We start from the raw sequence: 15,747 nt of genomic DNA on the forward strand, positions 1-15,747 counted from the left end.
GCACCCCCCCTTTCTCTCTCCCTCCCAAACTAAGATCCAGCAGAGCCTATCAAGGACAGCAGATGGCACAGTTTGTCATGCAGAGTTAGAAATCTCTGAATCCTCTTCTGCCACGGAAGGGAAAAACACAGGGCTGACTCTTCCAAAGCCTCATCTGAATTCTTCCCTCCGCACATGTGTATTTGACACAGCCAAAATAAGCGTTGGGAAGACACAAGGCTCCCCACGGGATGTGGTGCAGAAGTAGGGTTTGGCATCTCGGAAGATTCGTGGTCCTTTGTCACGCAGCAGGAACATACACTATCCCCCTCTGCTTGCAAAGGTGGAATATGTTCTTTCTTCTTCATCTTTTGAGCTTTGCTGCCCAATTTGGACAAAACCTCAAACTCTTTTGTAATGGCTAAAAGGACCTCCCGCTCTTTGCGTTGCTCAGCTAGGTACAGGTGGTTGGGAGCTCACGAGGAAATTCCTCTCTTCTCTTGTATCAGATAAGGCACAAGTGAAATCTCTGTGCTTTGCTGAGGGCAGGAGCACTCTCCTCTGGTTGTAACTTCTGCCATGGGAAGCAAAGGGGTGGGAGACCTCGAGCCTGGTTTCTCCCGTCAAGAGAGAAGGACTTGGTTCTTCTCCTCTCTCTGCACTGAAGTCAGTGGCCCACAGCTGCCCACCACACCGTCCTCGGTGCGGACCCTGCCTCCAAGGCGAGGTCTGGCTCTCTGGCTTCTCAGAGCTGTGGAAGATGACCACCTCAGGCGTCAGGACTATGTTAAAGTATAGACATGAAAGGAACGAATCAAGCAGGAATTCTCCTGGGCTCTGGTCTCAATGGTATATGGGCGAGGGCTTCTGAATGCTTTGTGGGTGAGCTCTGTGAAGGGCTTCAGTCCTGCTTTTAAATCACAGCAGGTCTACAGGCAAGTTGTGTCCAGCCTGAAGGTGATGGAAGAAGTCAGCGCTCTTCTATATGATCCTAGTGATCACTCCATCTGTGAAGTGCCAGCTGGCCTCCTGTGCTTCATGTGGGTCATGTGAGGTTCACTTACTGCATAGCTCTTCTTTTAAAGACATGGAAGAGAGCAGAAGTCCTTCCTCAATTTCCGCAAGATTAGAAATAGGGTTGCACAAGACTATCTTTTTCTATTACAATACACGGTAGCAGGGCGATGTTCAGTTTTCCTCTGTGTTACAGTCTGTTCTGCCTCCCCGCTCTGCTCAGCAGCTGTTGAAGGACATCTCATTTCCATTAGTGGACACATTTCAGTGTTAGTGCGGTGCTAGATGGGACACGAGGACAGAGCACCCCGATGGTTCTTGGCCTTCCACAATATTCAGTAGCATTTAGACTTTGGGCCTCTTTAAACGCATGTTCATTGTTTTACTAGTCTACTTGCTTGTGCATACAGGAGAGGAGTTCGTTCAGTGGCTGTACTACGCCTTGACTTGTGATTCCAAACCGAGGTAGCCCGAGGTATCCTATTTAATACCTCTTTGCTTACATGGTAACAACATTGTCATAGGATTTCTTGTGCTGTATGTCATGTCAGTAATTGCATCCCTTGTGGGGAGTTCCTGTACGTGTCAATGATTTCCTTTTCCCATTACAAGAGAGAAATAAGGCATGCATATTCCTCACACTTGTAATTTTAGCACTTGGTGCTCCTTGTATTCCTATGCTTATATTGCTAAGCAAAGGATCAGATATGACTTTTTAAACAGAACGGTATTCTGTCGCATCCCTGCCCAAACAAAGTATCTTCTGGGATCAAAGATAAACTCTAATATAATTGTTGGCTTATATTTCCTGTCTTTAGTGTGATGTGCTCATCCACTTAATCTCTCTGAGCCAGATCGTCTGGTGCCGTAAACTGCTGTTGGTCTAATATAAGCCAAGGGAGCCACGCTGGTCCGTACCAACTGATATCTGTCCCTTAATGTCAACAGCCAACATACGTATTAAGTCCCTGTCAAATGTAAAGAAAACAGATGGCTCTTGTGTTGGAAACAGCCTCACGTCTCATTCCTTTCCTTGGTTTTTGTTTGTTCATTTTCCCCTGTCTGTCTGCGTTCAGCTCCTTCCTTTTCCTCCTCCTGGTGCATGGACCCATGGCCCACACGGCAGAACTGCGTAAGAAGCATTTTGAGTTTTCCGCTCCAGATACCTCAACTTGGTTTCAGTCAGATTAATTAACCCTTCTTTTCCCCCGCCACCCTTACGTTTGGTGCATTATGCAAGAGTAAAGTTTGCCTGGCGTAGAATTAGGTTGTAAACTGGGCTGCCATTAAAAAGCTATTCCAAAACTGAGTTGCTCCCCTGACTTTCGAGGGATCAAGAAGCTCCAGTGTTTACTCTCTAGAAAATTTAGATTTGATGCCTCAAATAAAATTGCCTTCCAGCTTTCAGACTGGCTCTGCCCTCCTCCTTCCTCTGCATACGGAGCTGTATATCAACCCAGGTGTTTCTATACTGGGAACAAGGAGTTGCAAATGTAACGTGTGTAAAGAAGTTAGTGCCAAAGAACACGCCTGGTAGCTTTAGCTGCTGATTTGGCAGGAGTGTCCTCTGCTGTTACCAGCTTAGAGCCCTGCTAATAGAAAACGTCTAATGATACAGGTGTGAATTGCAGTAGCATTGAGATGAAGTCAATTTGGTAACGTTTGGTGAGTTACGACTAAATTTAGCCTTGATGCTATTCCACTAAAACACTTAGCACTACACCTGTTTGTCTGGATCTTGGGGCAAGAGGCTCATTTTCATGGACATGAGAATTACACACTTACATTTGCATTGAGGAGAGGAAATGGCTGCAAAGACTGAAAAAAATCCCTTTGACATATGCTAGACAGAAAACTTGATCTTCCCCAAAATCATAATTTCTCAGTACAAATAAGTTAATTGACTTGGAAGAAAGCCAGTTAAAGAAATTGTTTGCAGTGGGTAAATTTACTGTGCATAATGTGCCAGGTTTTATCTGTATAAACAGAAATGGATAATTTCAAACTCTGCTAATACTGCTCTGAATTCTGCATCTGAATTAACACTTCAGTGCCACTGCGTGTATGTGAGTAATTTGGAGTGTTAGTTGGGCGAGAGGCTGTTGCTTTGTCCCACGGAGGCGCGACAAGCGGAGCCCTCCTCGCCTGCTGCCTCCAACTGACTCCAGGTCCTTTTCCGGGGGCGGGGGGATTTTCTGATCCCGGTAGAGTTGACCAGATCGTTGGGAGAGGATCCTCCATGACCGACAAGGATCGGACCAAAGGGCCAGCGGAGGGGGAGCTGCCTGAAGACCCCAGCATGATGGGCAGGCTTGGAAAAGTTGAAAAACAGGTATATTGAGTCAGGAGGGGGTTATTATCAAAAGGTGTTGCATGCATTGGGTTGTTTTTTTTCTTGCCTTCTTTTTCCCCAATGAGACATTACCGTTTAGAAAAAAAAGTATGAGCTAAGAATATTTTGAAAAAGAAACAAGGGGGATGTTATGAAAGGGCACTAAATGTCTTAGAAGCCCAAGTACTACTTTCAAAACAGGCACTTTGGAGTCTGTGACATATAGTTTTTTCTTTTTTAGAGAGTTTACCAAAAGTCTACGTTATGTTTGAAAATGGCACATTGGTTTCTTTGCCACCATACTAGACGTCTTCCAAATGAGTCCACGAGCCTGGCCGCTGTAGCTGCTGGCCTTGCAGAAGATGAAAATCTTCCTAGAGAATAAGGCTCAGAAATCCCCATGGCCATCTGAGCCCAGGCAAATGCCAAATGCAGTAAGGAGCTGAAAGGGTGCGAGCGTGCTCCAGCTTTCCTGGAATTTGGTGCCCGTCAAAAAGATTGTGGGAGCTTAAGGAAAACCCTGTAAACAGGGTGGAGAATTAAATACTTCAGAACAGGACAATTGAATATTTAGTAAAAGTTTCAGGTTGGTGTAGACAGAGGTCATCTATGAAGCCCAGCCCCACACTTGTGCCTAGATGGGTTGGAAGTTGCTTGTACTCAGGAGTTAATGTGCTTCAACCTGCGTGCAGCGTGTAGCACTTGAATTGTGTTGGTTTGCAGGTTCAATCAATGGAGAAGAAGCTGGACTTCCTGGTGAACATTTACATGCAGCGGATGGGCATCCCACCAACGGAGACAGAGGCTTATTTTGGGTCCAAAGAACCAGACCCAGCACCTCCCTACCACAGCCCCGAAGACAGCAGGGAGCACATTGACAAGAACGGCTGCATCATCAAGATCATCAGGTCCACCAGCTCCATGGGTCAGAAGAACTTCTCCGCCCCGCCAGCCCCGACCAACACGTGCCCGCCCTCGACATCGTGCCAGCAGCAGGTCTACCAGCGACAAAGCCACGGCTCCTCGCCCGTCGGAGACCCCGGCTCGCTGGTCCGCATCCCACCTCCGCCCTCCCACGAGCGCTCCTTGTCAGCGTACAGCGGTGGGCACAGGGCGAGCGCAGAGTACCTGAGGAACGAAGACATTACAACCAAACACCACGAGAGTGCCATGAGAGACAGCGACACGTCCATCTCCATCCCCTCGGTAGACCACGAGGAACTGGAGCGCTCTTTCAGCGGCTTTAGCATCTCCCAGTCCAAAGAGAATTTGGACATCCTTAACAACGGTTGCTATGCAGCCGTGGCCAAAATCAGACCCTACATTGCAGAAGGGGAATCAGACACCGATTCTGACCTCTGCACGCCCTGCGGTCCTCCTCCCAGGTCGGCCACAGGCGAGGGACCCTTCAGTGACATGGGCTGGTCAGCCCCCAGGCAGTGAAGCCTTCTTGCAGCCGCCGAGCCACGTCCGAGTGCTGGCAGCTGCCCGCTCCGGCTGTCCACGCGTTGAACTTCTCGAGGAGATCGACAGCTAAGGTTTTCCTCCTTCTAGGACATCCTTAGCTGGCAGATACTTTCTTGCAGCTTACACTGGGGGGGGAACGAGCAGGTTGGAGCCTGCCTTTGTGGAAGAGGTCACGGTGGTGAGCGAACTGGAGCCGTGAAGTCCAGATTTCTTTCATAGTCTCTTTCTAAGATCATTAGGTGAAATTATTTCATGGTGCAGGGTAGGCAATTTGCATTTCTCGGGAACCTTCAGAAGTGCAGGGCAGGAATAAATCACCCGGCTGGGGCTTTTGGAGGTCACAGGAACGGGCAGCTGACAAGGGTTGGGTGGGAATTGCCACGTCATGGCACTGGTGATTACACCTTTAGGTATTTTGGAGTCACAGAATGAACACGTGTCTGTTTCTGGCTTAGATGTCAGGTCACGTGTAATTACTGGGGGGTTGTTACGCTGTGGTTCCCAATTAACCGTCAGGAAGGTGGCATAATTCCAATATAATACATGGAGATGTTGCGTAGGCCCCTGGAGGAGAGGGATGGTGGCTGGAATATTTTCATGAAGAGAAGACATGGCCTCAAAGTGGGACAGGTTAGGATACTGCTCTGAACCATAACGGTTTGGAAATTACCCCATCTTAGGTAGTTGAAAAACTCAGAAATATGAGCTTGAGTGCAAGAAGAGAGGCCACCCAGAGGGCAGAGAAATTAGACAGAGGAGGACGACAAGAGACTATGGGGCTGGAATTTTACGTTTTAAACCATGTATTATATTTAATTATCTCTCCTCCCATTGACAATGGACCTGGAGGTGCTTTGGAAGCAAAGGCAAACGAAAGGCAACCCCTCTGGAGGGCTGCCACCATGTGAAGCCATTCTCGTGGCCAACAGTGCTGTTGTGGAGGCACAGCCACCGGGCCAAAGGGAGAGGGTGGATATGCAAGATGCCGTGGTCCCCGCGTTGCTGCGAGTTAAGTGCTGAGCTCCGTCCTTTTGAAGCCCTGTTGGTCAGAGCAGGCACTTTTCTTACAGTTTGCATTGTGCCTGAACACTTTTGCACACACTATGCCCTGTGAAAATCTTCCCTTTCTTCTTCTGCCCTGCCAAGAATCTCACACCCATGTTCTTGGGATATCCTTTGGTTTTGTTTGGATCCCTCAAGCTGAGTTAAGAGGTGCTTCTTCATTTCTTCATGGTCTTTCAGAAGCCTCTTACCTGTGCTTGCCCGCAAGTTGTGCCAATCCAAGTCTGCCCTGTTTTGTTGTTGTTAAAGTACTTTCTCTTGGAAAGATCGTTGTGTCATTACCGGGATCCTCAGCAGTGCATTCAGCTGGGGGAAGGCGAGGGGAAAAGTGATGCTCAGAGTTTCTTTTGGGACCAAACCGAAGTCACAAAGTGATCCTTTACATGGATAGGTTGGTGGGGTTTTTTTTGCAAGGGCTTGGATCAGGAGAAATTGTGTTTGGGATCCATCTCCAGGGCTGGGACACCAAGGCCGGCATTGTGCCTCTGAACCCTCCCATGGACCTACAGCCCAAATCCCGTGTGTGTTTTCTGCTGGGGCTGTGTCTGTGATTGCAAACCCCGTTTCTCCACAACTTCCTTGTGTCATATCAAGAGCCTGTTAAGGATATTTAGGTGACAACTTCATTTCTGTGTGGCCTTTAGAGAGGTTGGACATTGACTTGCTTGGGATGAAGGGAGAATCACAGCCTTTTTCTCTCCTCCTCTTTGCTTGACCAGAGGCAGTAACCAGGGGAGACCCAGGGCTATTTTGGCCTTAGGGAGGATGAGGGTGCAGTCTGACAGCTGGCAGATAGGAAACAAAACCATCCTTTTGCTAGGGCTCAGGACCAACACGCATGTCTTCACATGGGATTGAGGAGTGGGGAAAGGCTCTGCACAATTTTTCCTGCCATTTTTTCACCATTCAGGAGGGGAAAATATTTTTCTTATAGGGAACCCAGGCTTCCAGTCATGCTAGTTCCTTTCTTTCCCATTTGATCCCTTTTTTTGTTACCTCCTGCAATTTTTCCCTTTCCGCTTGTGCTCCCAAACTCCTTTTGGCTCCAGATTCCTTTGTGCAACATGAACCCAGTGATGCCCTTGGCTTCCATACAGAGAAATCTTTGAATGCAAAATGGCTGCAAATTGTGCAGATTTGCCCTTGACGTGTTGCAAAATGAGATGCCTCCTGGTAGAGCAAGAAATGTCAGCAGGTTCCAAATCAGACTTGGTGGCATGTGTTTTCTAGTGACCACAGGAATGGAAACTGCATTGGGCAAAGCAAAATTCAACATTGCTCCAGCCAGCTGCTCACTGCAAATTTTGTCCAAGTCAGAGATAACGAAGATTTATTATCTTATTTGTTTGCAATTACTTTTCGAGGCCTGCTAGAAATTTGGCACAGAAGGGTATGTTATAAAGGTAGGAATTCCAGACAAGGATGAGGATGATGTCATGGGGTCCTATTGCAGCACAGGTATATGACTGATCTTTTAATATAGAAGGCAAAGTCAACAGGACTTCAAGGCATGATTTTTGTGGGATGTAATTTTCATCATGTCTTAATTTTGAAGCCCTATTGGCTCTATTTTGAATGTCCATTTCCTAGTTCTTTTTGCAAAATCCCTTTCTCCTGCCCAGATGATGTTACGCCCTTGAAAGCAGATACTTTCTGCTTTCCTGAGGAGTATCCCAAGGAGATGCAGTTCCACTGTGTCCTCTGAGTTTTCCACAGGCTGAAATCTGGCAGTCTTTACCTCCTTTAGAGACTGCATAGGAAGAATTGTGTTTTCCCTCTTCAAGTTACTACAGCAGAGTTTATAAAGATCTTCTGACTCATAGATTTACAAGGTGTTGAAATTGTCCCACAATCACTGGATACAGAAAACTGCTTTTATATACATGCAGCACAGATTGTCTCTTGCTGCTACGAATTTCACACAGAATTTTTTTTGGTATGTGTAAGAAATATTCCACCTTTATCTCTGGCATCATTTCAAAGAAATTCTGACACATGCCTCCATCCACAACCATGCCATAAATCATCACTTCTCATTCATCCAGGCAAAAAGACATGGATTTTTGGGTTAACGTACCCCATAATTAACTCCAAATAATGCTTATTTCCATGAAATGTTTTATGCCTGCGTAAACGATAACAGAGCCTGCTCGTTGCTTATTGACAAAAATAATTTCATTCCTGTCCTAAATCATAGTCCAATACTCCCTGCAAAGTCTTCACTTCCATTCCCTCAATTCCCCCATGCCTGTATCACACACTGCTGGTGGTAATCTCCCGCAAGAAGTCTTAACCACTAGATACAAGAAAATAAATCAGTTTTGTTTGGCTACTAAGGCAGTCCCAATGATAAAGTCCTTTAAAAGGATGGACAGGCAAACTTTGTCCCTCTGCTGAGCCTCTCTTGGGCTGGTCTTTGCTCCCCTGTTCCTCCCAAGTCTGGTTCTGTAGTTTTTGGAGGACAGAAACAAGTTTTAGACAATGTCAAGTGTGGACAGAGGAGACCAAGGAGACCTGAAGAAGATGTGAAAGCCAAATTTCTGGCAGGCCATCTCGAACTGCTCTGGGGGTGCCTGTGCCCACACACAGTTGTGTGCACAGAGCCCGGTTTCGGGGTGCATCTGTGCTGAATGCGAAGCCATGGCCTTGGACCAGAGCCTGAGATCTGGTCTCCAGGAAACTTTTGGACCTTTTTTTTTTTTTTTTTTTTTTCCAGAATCTGGGTCTAGGTTTGGAGAGAAATTCTGCAAACGGCCCCACCTGCAGGATGGAGCAATCCCCGAGACTGGGACCTGAAGCCACAGTCAGTTTTTGGGTGCTTTGGGTCCAAGCATGAGTTCAAATTGTCTGAGGAGTTCATGTCTTCGAACAGGAGACGTGGCTGGAGATGTTGCAATCTCTGTGCAGGTGGCCTTTCATAATGTGACCCCAAAATATAGGAACAGAGCACTAGCCATAAGTCGAATTTCCCAATATTTGGGAAGGGACTTTAATGTTACTCAAGTGCAGATTTTGTATGTGAATTTCCTTGTTGACTCATTTTCTTATTAATAATTTTTAAAACAAAAATGTCAAGAAACTCACTGAAAACAAACTTCTTGTCCAGCTCAGAAAGCCATTATATTTCTTTAGACAGATTATGTGATAGATCAGATTTTCTAAAAATGTGTTTTGTTTCAAATGATGCTGAATAGATCCAAAAAAAAATCTACAGGGTCATTGCTATTTACAGGTAAATAGGTGTATTTTTACATTTTTAATTGATTTTTAAGACTTTAAATTGCGTGAATTTTTAGAACAAGTTTGTATAATCTACCTGAGAAGCCAGAGCATCACCTCAGATACAAATGCTCCCCTTCCTAACAGTTACCCAAGAGAAAAGAAAAACACATTTACTGTTATTTTTCTTAACAGGGAGCTACTGCAAACCTCATTTCCCTTATATCCTCAGACCACTGTGGTCACAGCAACATTATTGCTAAAAACAAAATGTAAGTATTAAAAGAGAAACTGAAATTCCTAAGGAATTTGCCCAAGAGTTATCCCATATAAAGACCCTTAGCAGTGAGTATTTTATTAGGAATGTTAAAAAGCCCAGGAGCAGGCTAAGGATTTCTGTTTCTCCATCCACGCTCGTGTGAACCCTCAGGTTGAGCGAGCCCTGAGTCTCCATCCCTTTCTTCCCAACACGCCTGTGGTCCTCCGACCCACACCTACATGCCCGCATCCTCTCTCGCCCACTCTCCATCATGGGTCAGCATCTTCTCTTTTCATCAGCTTCCTTTTCATGAACCAAAAACAAGGAAATCGGATACAAAAGCTCCTTCACCTGCAAGTAACATTGAGGCTGCGATGCGGAGGGCCGTGGCACCGGGGTGAGGGCAGCAGCCCCCTCCAAGCCCCGCGTGGGTCACTGCTGCTCGGCGGTGGAAAAGCAAACTTTTGCTTTTAGCACACCAACACCCCGACTTTTCTGCGTCACAGAGCAAAATCTGCTTAGAGCACGGGTGTGGGTTCGTTGTTTTTTTTAACAATAACAATAGGGTTTTTTATTTAATGATAAGGATAATAATCATAATGCATAGGAATCTTCTTTAGTACGTCTTAGTGTTTGATGCCCCAGTGACACAATACTGCTTGCCTTATATTAGTGTCTAGAGGGAGGGGGATTACACATGTTTTGATACAGTATTAATCACGCTTATAATTTAGGTAGCAGCAAGGAGCGGCTGCTGCAGGAGGAGCAGCCGGGTCCTTTTTAACGTATGAATGTGCTTTCCAGACTATCTCACTGACTGTACTCTCAATTTTGCCTGCTACTGCATGCAGCCTGAGATGAGTAGACAGCAATATGCTCCAGCTGTATCTGCACTCCCAGATTGCTGTAGTACCTGACAAGGTAACATTGCCAAAAGCATCATTTTGGGGAGAGGCCATCCTCCCAGTGGCCCATCACGTAGGGTGCTGCGGTGCTTCTGTAGGTAACACTGATATACCAAGTGTCTTTCATGCTGCGACTGATCATTGCTCCATCCCTCTGATACAGCATGCACAAACTCCACTTTAACTAAGGGGTAAAAAAAATGATGTTTGTACCTGTGGTTCCTTGAAATGTGTACATGGGGAGGAAAAAATACAAATTGTGTTGGCTGTGTGTAACAACCTCCTTTCCATCCAGATGCCCTTAAAGAAGAGCATCCCAGATACCCCTTTCTGAGGGTTTGGAGGAGCAGGCAGAACAAGGCAGGCAGTGCCAAGGATGGAGGCCGGGTCTTCATTCAGGAGATGCCATTTGAACCCACACGTGTGGGAATTGCCATTTATCTGAATTCCCATAGGGTTCTCTCGCCTGCATCCAGCTCTGGTGTGTGTGTGCGTTTGTGCCCGCAGCCCAGCCTGAGGGACAGGGGGGAATGTGACTCTCAAACTTTGGAAACCCCTCTTTGGAAATTTCATCCACCCTGCTACAGCCCTTGAGGGGTCCTGGGGACCCTGCAGCTGTGCCATATCCATTCCTTGTGGAAGCATCTCTTAATCTCTTTACAGAGAGGTGCTGAGCTACCTTCATATGTCCATAAATGTTCTGCCACAGTTCTCCCTGCTGTAATACCAGACTGTCATGAGGACTTCAAGGTTTGCCCACCTTGCTGGTGTTTGCAGTGTCTTGTATCTCTTCATGCTGCTGCCATACTCTAGTTTGACCTGGTCCCACATCCTCACTTTCCTTGTCCAGACTATACACAAGTGAAGATGTAATGCAAGAACTCTGCTCTGAGACTTCCTTTTGGCCTGGCATCACTAGATGCATCAGGGAGCCTTCATGTTTGTTAGCATGACAGTTTTGCTTTTTATTGGCAATTTATTTTCTTCCTCATTGAGCCATTGTGGCCTCAACACATCCCTGGTTTTTTCTGCCGGAGCCTTTCAGCACAGGGATGGAGTCTATTTTGCCCCTCTGTACAGCACCCTGTAAGGGTTTGTCCCCTTGGCTTTAGCTGACTGTGGTGAAACAGGGACGAGGGTTCAGTTCAGATTTTCTTGTCAAGCTGAACATCTCAGAAAAGAGCTTACAGACTCTAACAGCGTTGATGCTTTTGCTCCCTGAAGCAAGAGCTACTTTCAAGATCCCAGTCCCCTTCAGCGGTCGACGCATGTGGTTTTGCATGCCAGCTCGGTAATGGGGAGAAACGGGAAGCAGCTGGTCCAAGCTGTGCTATTTCCAAAGCTGCCAGGGAACCTGGAAGCATCTTGCTCTCTCCTAATTCCTGTAAATACAGCCGCAGAGGAATTTTCAAGCAGCATCTCTTTGTCTAGTCCTGAGAAACTTGAGCTAACTGCAAAGCTTTCCAAAACTCAGTGCCCAAGCTCAGGCTAGATTTCACCTGCAGCTACGCCTATAATTTTAGGGCGGGGTTAATGGTTTCAGGTAGAAGCCATGCCAAAAGCTCCACTTTGGATGGTTCTGGCCCAAAACCAAGGCTGAATGTCATGCTGCTGGTGAAGCCTCCCCTGGAACTTCAGCTCCATTTGATGCTGATGACTGTGGACCTGGGGAGATGCTCTCTCCTTCCCGCTCCACGCAAGAAAAGGTCGGCACAAGCCTTGCAAGCCAAGATGAGAAAATACCTCCTTATTTTAGCATGCCATAGGCACCTCCCCTCAGAAGTAGAAGCAGCGTTTCACGGTAATCTCTTAAACCTGACCAACACAGTGGCCATGACCCAGTGTTTCACATACGCAGAGATGCTCATGACAGGGATTTATTACAGATGTTGATATAGAAGGCTCAGCCCTTTAGCATCTCTGTAGACACCATGTTCAGCCTTGCTGATGACCTGAGGGGAAGTCATCAAAGCTGGTGACAGGTCTTTTCTGTCCTGTCTGGTTATTCACACTGGTCCAGCATCTTCCCCGGAGCTGAAGATACACCATGCTCCTGTCAGCAGGCAGGCTGCGGACCCTTCTGTGTTGGTTACTCTTCCCCCCCACCCAAACCCTAAAATTTGAAGTTTCTTCACTTTTTCTCAAGAAATTCACACACGGGATAGAGAATATGAGACTTTCAGGAACACTGAGGCAAAACAAGATATAGCTGATAAATGACAGAGATTTTGTTATTTTAAATCAAGAGCAGATTTTAACCATAGTTGCAGTTGCTGCGTGGTATATCAAATGCTTTAGGAGATTCAATAAATTATTCTTATAAATGTTTTATTCTTTTATCAGTAATTCGTATAGGCGGGTGCCACTGTTCTTATACAGGAATGCTCCATACACTAAAACTATATTCCTGTTTCTCCAGTATAGATGTATTTATGGAATTTATCTTGCTTAGTGTCACTTTGGCACACTATCCACATATACTGCACACAGATTGCACATTACATGCCAAATGCTGAGAGGTATCACTACATGTAATAAGCGTATGTGCATTAAACAGACACCAAACGAAGTGTTACCTGCCTAGACTGGGATGTGACTCAACTGGGAAAAGAGAAAAATGAAGATCCTGTTTTGTTAAGAAATACACTGCATTTGAATGCTTCTTTAAACAGATTTTACCAGGAAGCTAAAATAAGAGATTGCCTCTGCAATGTTACTTAAAAATTACCTGAACAAACCAAACACACACAGCCCGAAAATACTTAACTACTCTATTTCTATATATTCTTCATTGCTATTCATTGGAACTGTAAATTCTGTACAGATTGAATGAAGTTCACAGTTTATCTTTGTCATAACCTGCAAGATAAAAGGACAACACAACTTTGGCTGCAAAATCACGTGCATGTTGTTTGCATACATGCATATATACTTATTGCTGTATGTGCATGTGTATACAAACACAGGCACACACATTAAAACAGATAAAGCTGCATCTGAGATGCACAGGGGAAAAAAATGTTCTTTTTTTGGAGGTGGGAGAGTGGGTAAAACCAAAACAAAAGACTGTTTAAATAATGTATTTCTATCAAAAAGGAAGATTCGCAAAGGGGATTGATGTGTAACTGCCATCCCAAGGAGAAACCCCACTTCTGAAGGCAGCGCCGGCCATGCAGCAGAGTGATGCAGTTGCTTTAAATGAGAATTTCTTTGGCTTCCTTTCAAACAAACAAACAAATATATTCCAAGTCCAAACCAAAAAGCCCATTCCTGGGACATGTGGCCAAACAGTTGTCCTACGCCATCGGAGAGCCAAGGGCAAAGGCGTTACGTGCTGTGACAGGGCGAGTGTGACGGCAGCGGTGCTGGCTGACGGGCAGTGCCACGGTCTCCCACAAACCTGGCATCGCCCCAGTATGGGCTACTGCCTGGGCAGAGGAGCCTGCTGCCCTGTGCGTCCTGCTCTTGCCTTTGCCTATATGTACTTAAAAAAGCCCCTAGTTAAGACACATTTAAGAAAAGAGTCATCAAAGGCCCATTTTTGATCTTAGAGTTACGAAAGAAATGGCAAAGTTATAATCAATAAATCTGATTTTCCAAGCAGGTCAGCCCACAGGCTCCAGTTGCCCCTATACAGGGATTTCACCAACCTCATCAAATGAATCATCCTCTAGGATTTAATTTTGCCCGTATTTTCACAGATATAGGATCTGTATTGGGTAGAACTTACCCTTTAGTGTTTAATCTAAATAAAGGCATGAAGAGCTAACTTTTCCAATTAAATACTGCTGGGTGCCATTGAAAAAATAGCAATCAGGTTTTTGCATTGGCCTGAAATTCATCTCTAGGTCTAAAGTTATCAGCTGTAAGAGCCATTTCAGTCCCAAGTATGTTTCTAAGCAAAGGGTACATCCGTTGCTGGAGTATATCGCCATTTCCCTGAGATACCTTGAAGCTCTCGCGGTTTATAACAGCATCTGGCCCATTAGGCCTTAACTAGGCTAAAAATGGTTCACGCATTTGTCCCGACGGTGAGCTAAGAGGGGAATTTCACACTGGGACAGGCCGTTCTTTCTTGGCGCGAGTGCAGGTGCTGCACGCCCTCGCCTCCTGCGCGTAAAAATCTGGGGCTCAGTTGAGCATGAAAGTTTGGTTGTCCTTTGGAAAGGAAAGACAGCTGCTGCTTTGCTTCCTTTAATTTGCTCTGTTGCCTTGGCTTTTTTGCACTTTCGTTTCATCTCCAAAGAATCTCTCATAATGCCTTTGGTACTTATGTACAATTTTAAAACATTTTGTATGTATTGAATGGTACACACTTTCTCTTGTAAAATAGCAATTGGACTTTTTTTTTTTTTTTTTGGTGAATGTGTGATTTCCTCTGTACATTTCAATCATGACTTTGTGCAATGTACATTTTATAGGGACAGATGCCAAGGGAATGACCTGTAGTTTTCTAAGGGAATAGCTAGAAGCTGAACGACACAGTCACAGATGGTTTTACATTAGCACTGCGGAAAAGCAACGTAGCCCAGACTTTTACACCGAAGCGTTGAGCGTGATACAGCGTGTACCTTCACATGAATGACTGTGGCAGCTGCAAAACTGTATATGTGTGCTATTAAAAAACAACAGCGACGGTTGCAATTGGAAGGGAAATGGAGGAAAATTAAATAATCACAATCATTAATTTAAGCCTCAAAGCATCAGAATGGAAAATTTGCATTCAGTAAATTTCAGTAAAATTCAGTAAAAATACCAGAGATTTAACCTTCATGAGATGAAATACACATTTATTTTTCTTTGCACTTCTTCTATTCACTGCGTTTGTTTATTTCTGGTGATTTCTTGGTACTTTGGTGACATATTTAATGGCTGATGGAAAGGAGCGAGATGGTGACTGAGGGCCTGACCCTTCCTGGCATTAAACCTTCACACCTCCCTTTCTCTTATTTCTAACGTTAGACAACATTTTTCTTTCTGATGTATGAAATCAAGCACAGAAATCTCAAGTGCCCTCAGTTATGAGGACACCGTCCCTTCAGAGTCCTTTAACAATATTGATTTTCTTAAGGTTAGACATCAGCCGCATCCTGATAGATAAAGGCTGGTTACCGAAGCTCTTTGTGCCCTGTGCCAGCTCCTTATCACTGTGCTAAAAATTGAGGCTGATGTCATCAAAGAGGGCTCAGAGCCAAGGAATGGCACTGGAAAGGGATCTTTATCTGTCCCATGAGTTATCTGGCTTACCAGGCATCAGCCCTAAATTAAGAAAGCGGATGCTGGATTTTGGAGAGCTCTCTAGGAGCGAAGTGGATGGACTGACAGTATTTTCCGTAGCGAGGTTGGCTGATGAAACAGCAGTTCCATTTTGCAAGAGAAAAAGAAAAAGTAAAATCCCTCTCTCCATGCTGCTATTTTTTCCAGAAAGAGGAAGTAGAAGAATCTAGATGAACCAGTGCGTGGATTTTAAAAAGCCTGCCAGTCATTTGGACAAGGCAGTGAAAGAGGCT

The 15,747-nt window shown here is 45.3% G+C and overlaps 1 protein-coding gene across 10 annotated transcripts in view; it reads left to right on the forward strand.

Annotated features, from left to right (window-relative positions):
• KCNQ2 (potassium voltage-gated channel subfamily Q member 2) overlaps positions 1 to 15,042 on the forward strand; it is a 77,856-nt gene extending 62,814 nt beyond the window's left edge. For all 10 annotated transcript variants that reach the window (XM_069803173.1, XM_069803208.1, XM_069803182.1 and 7 more), the window contains 2 exons: positions 3,202 to 3,325; positions 4,049 to 15,042. In XM_069803173.1, coding sequence (XP_069659274.1) covers positions 3,202 to 3,325; positions 4,049 to 4,768 — 844 coding nt within the window. In that variant the 3' untranslated portion in view covers positions 4,769 to 15,042. The remainder of the gene's footprint in view (positions 1 to 3,201; positions 3,326 to 4,048) is intronic.
• The last annotated feature ends 705 nt before the right edge of the window (positions 15,043 to 15,747 follow it).

This window comes from Haliaeetus albicilla, chromosome 2, assembly GCF_947461875.1.
Source record: "Haliaeetus albicilla chromosome 2, bHalAlb1.1, whole genome shotgun sequence".
Lineage (NCBI taxonomy): Eukaryota > Metazoa > Chordata > Aves > Accipitriformes > Accipitridae > Haliaeetus > Haliaeetus albicilla.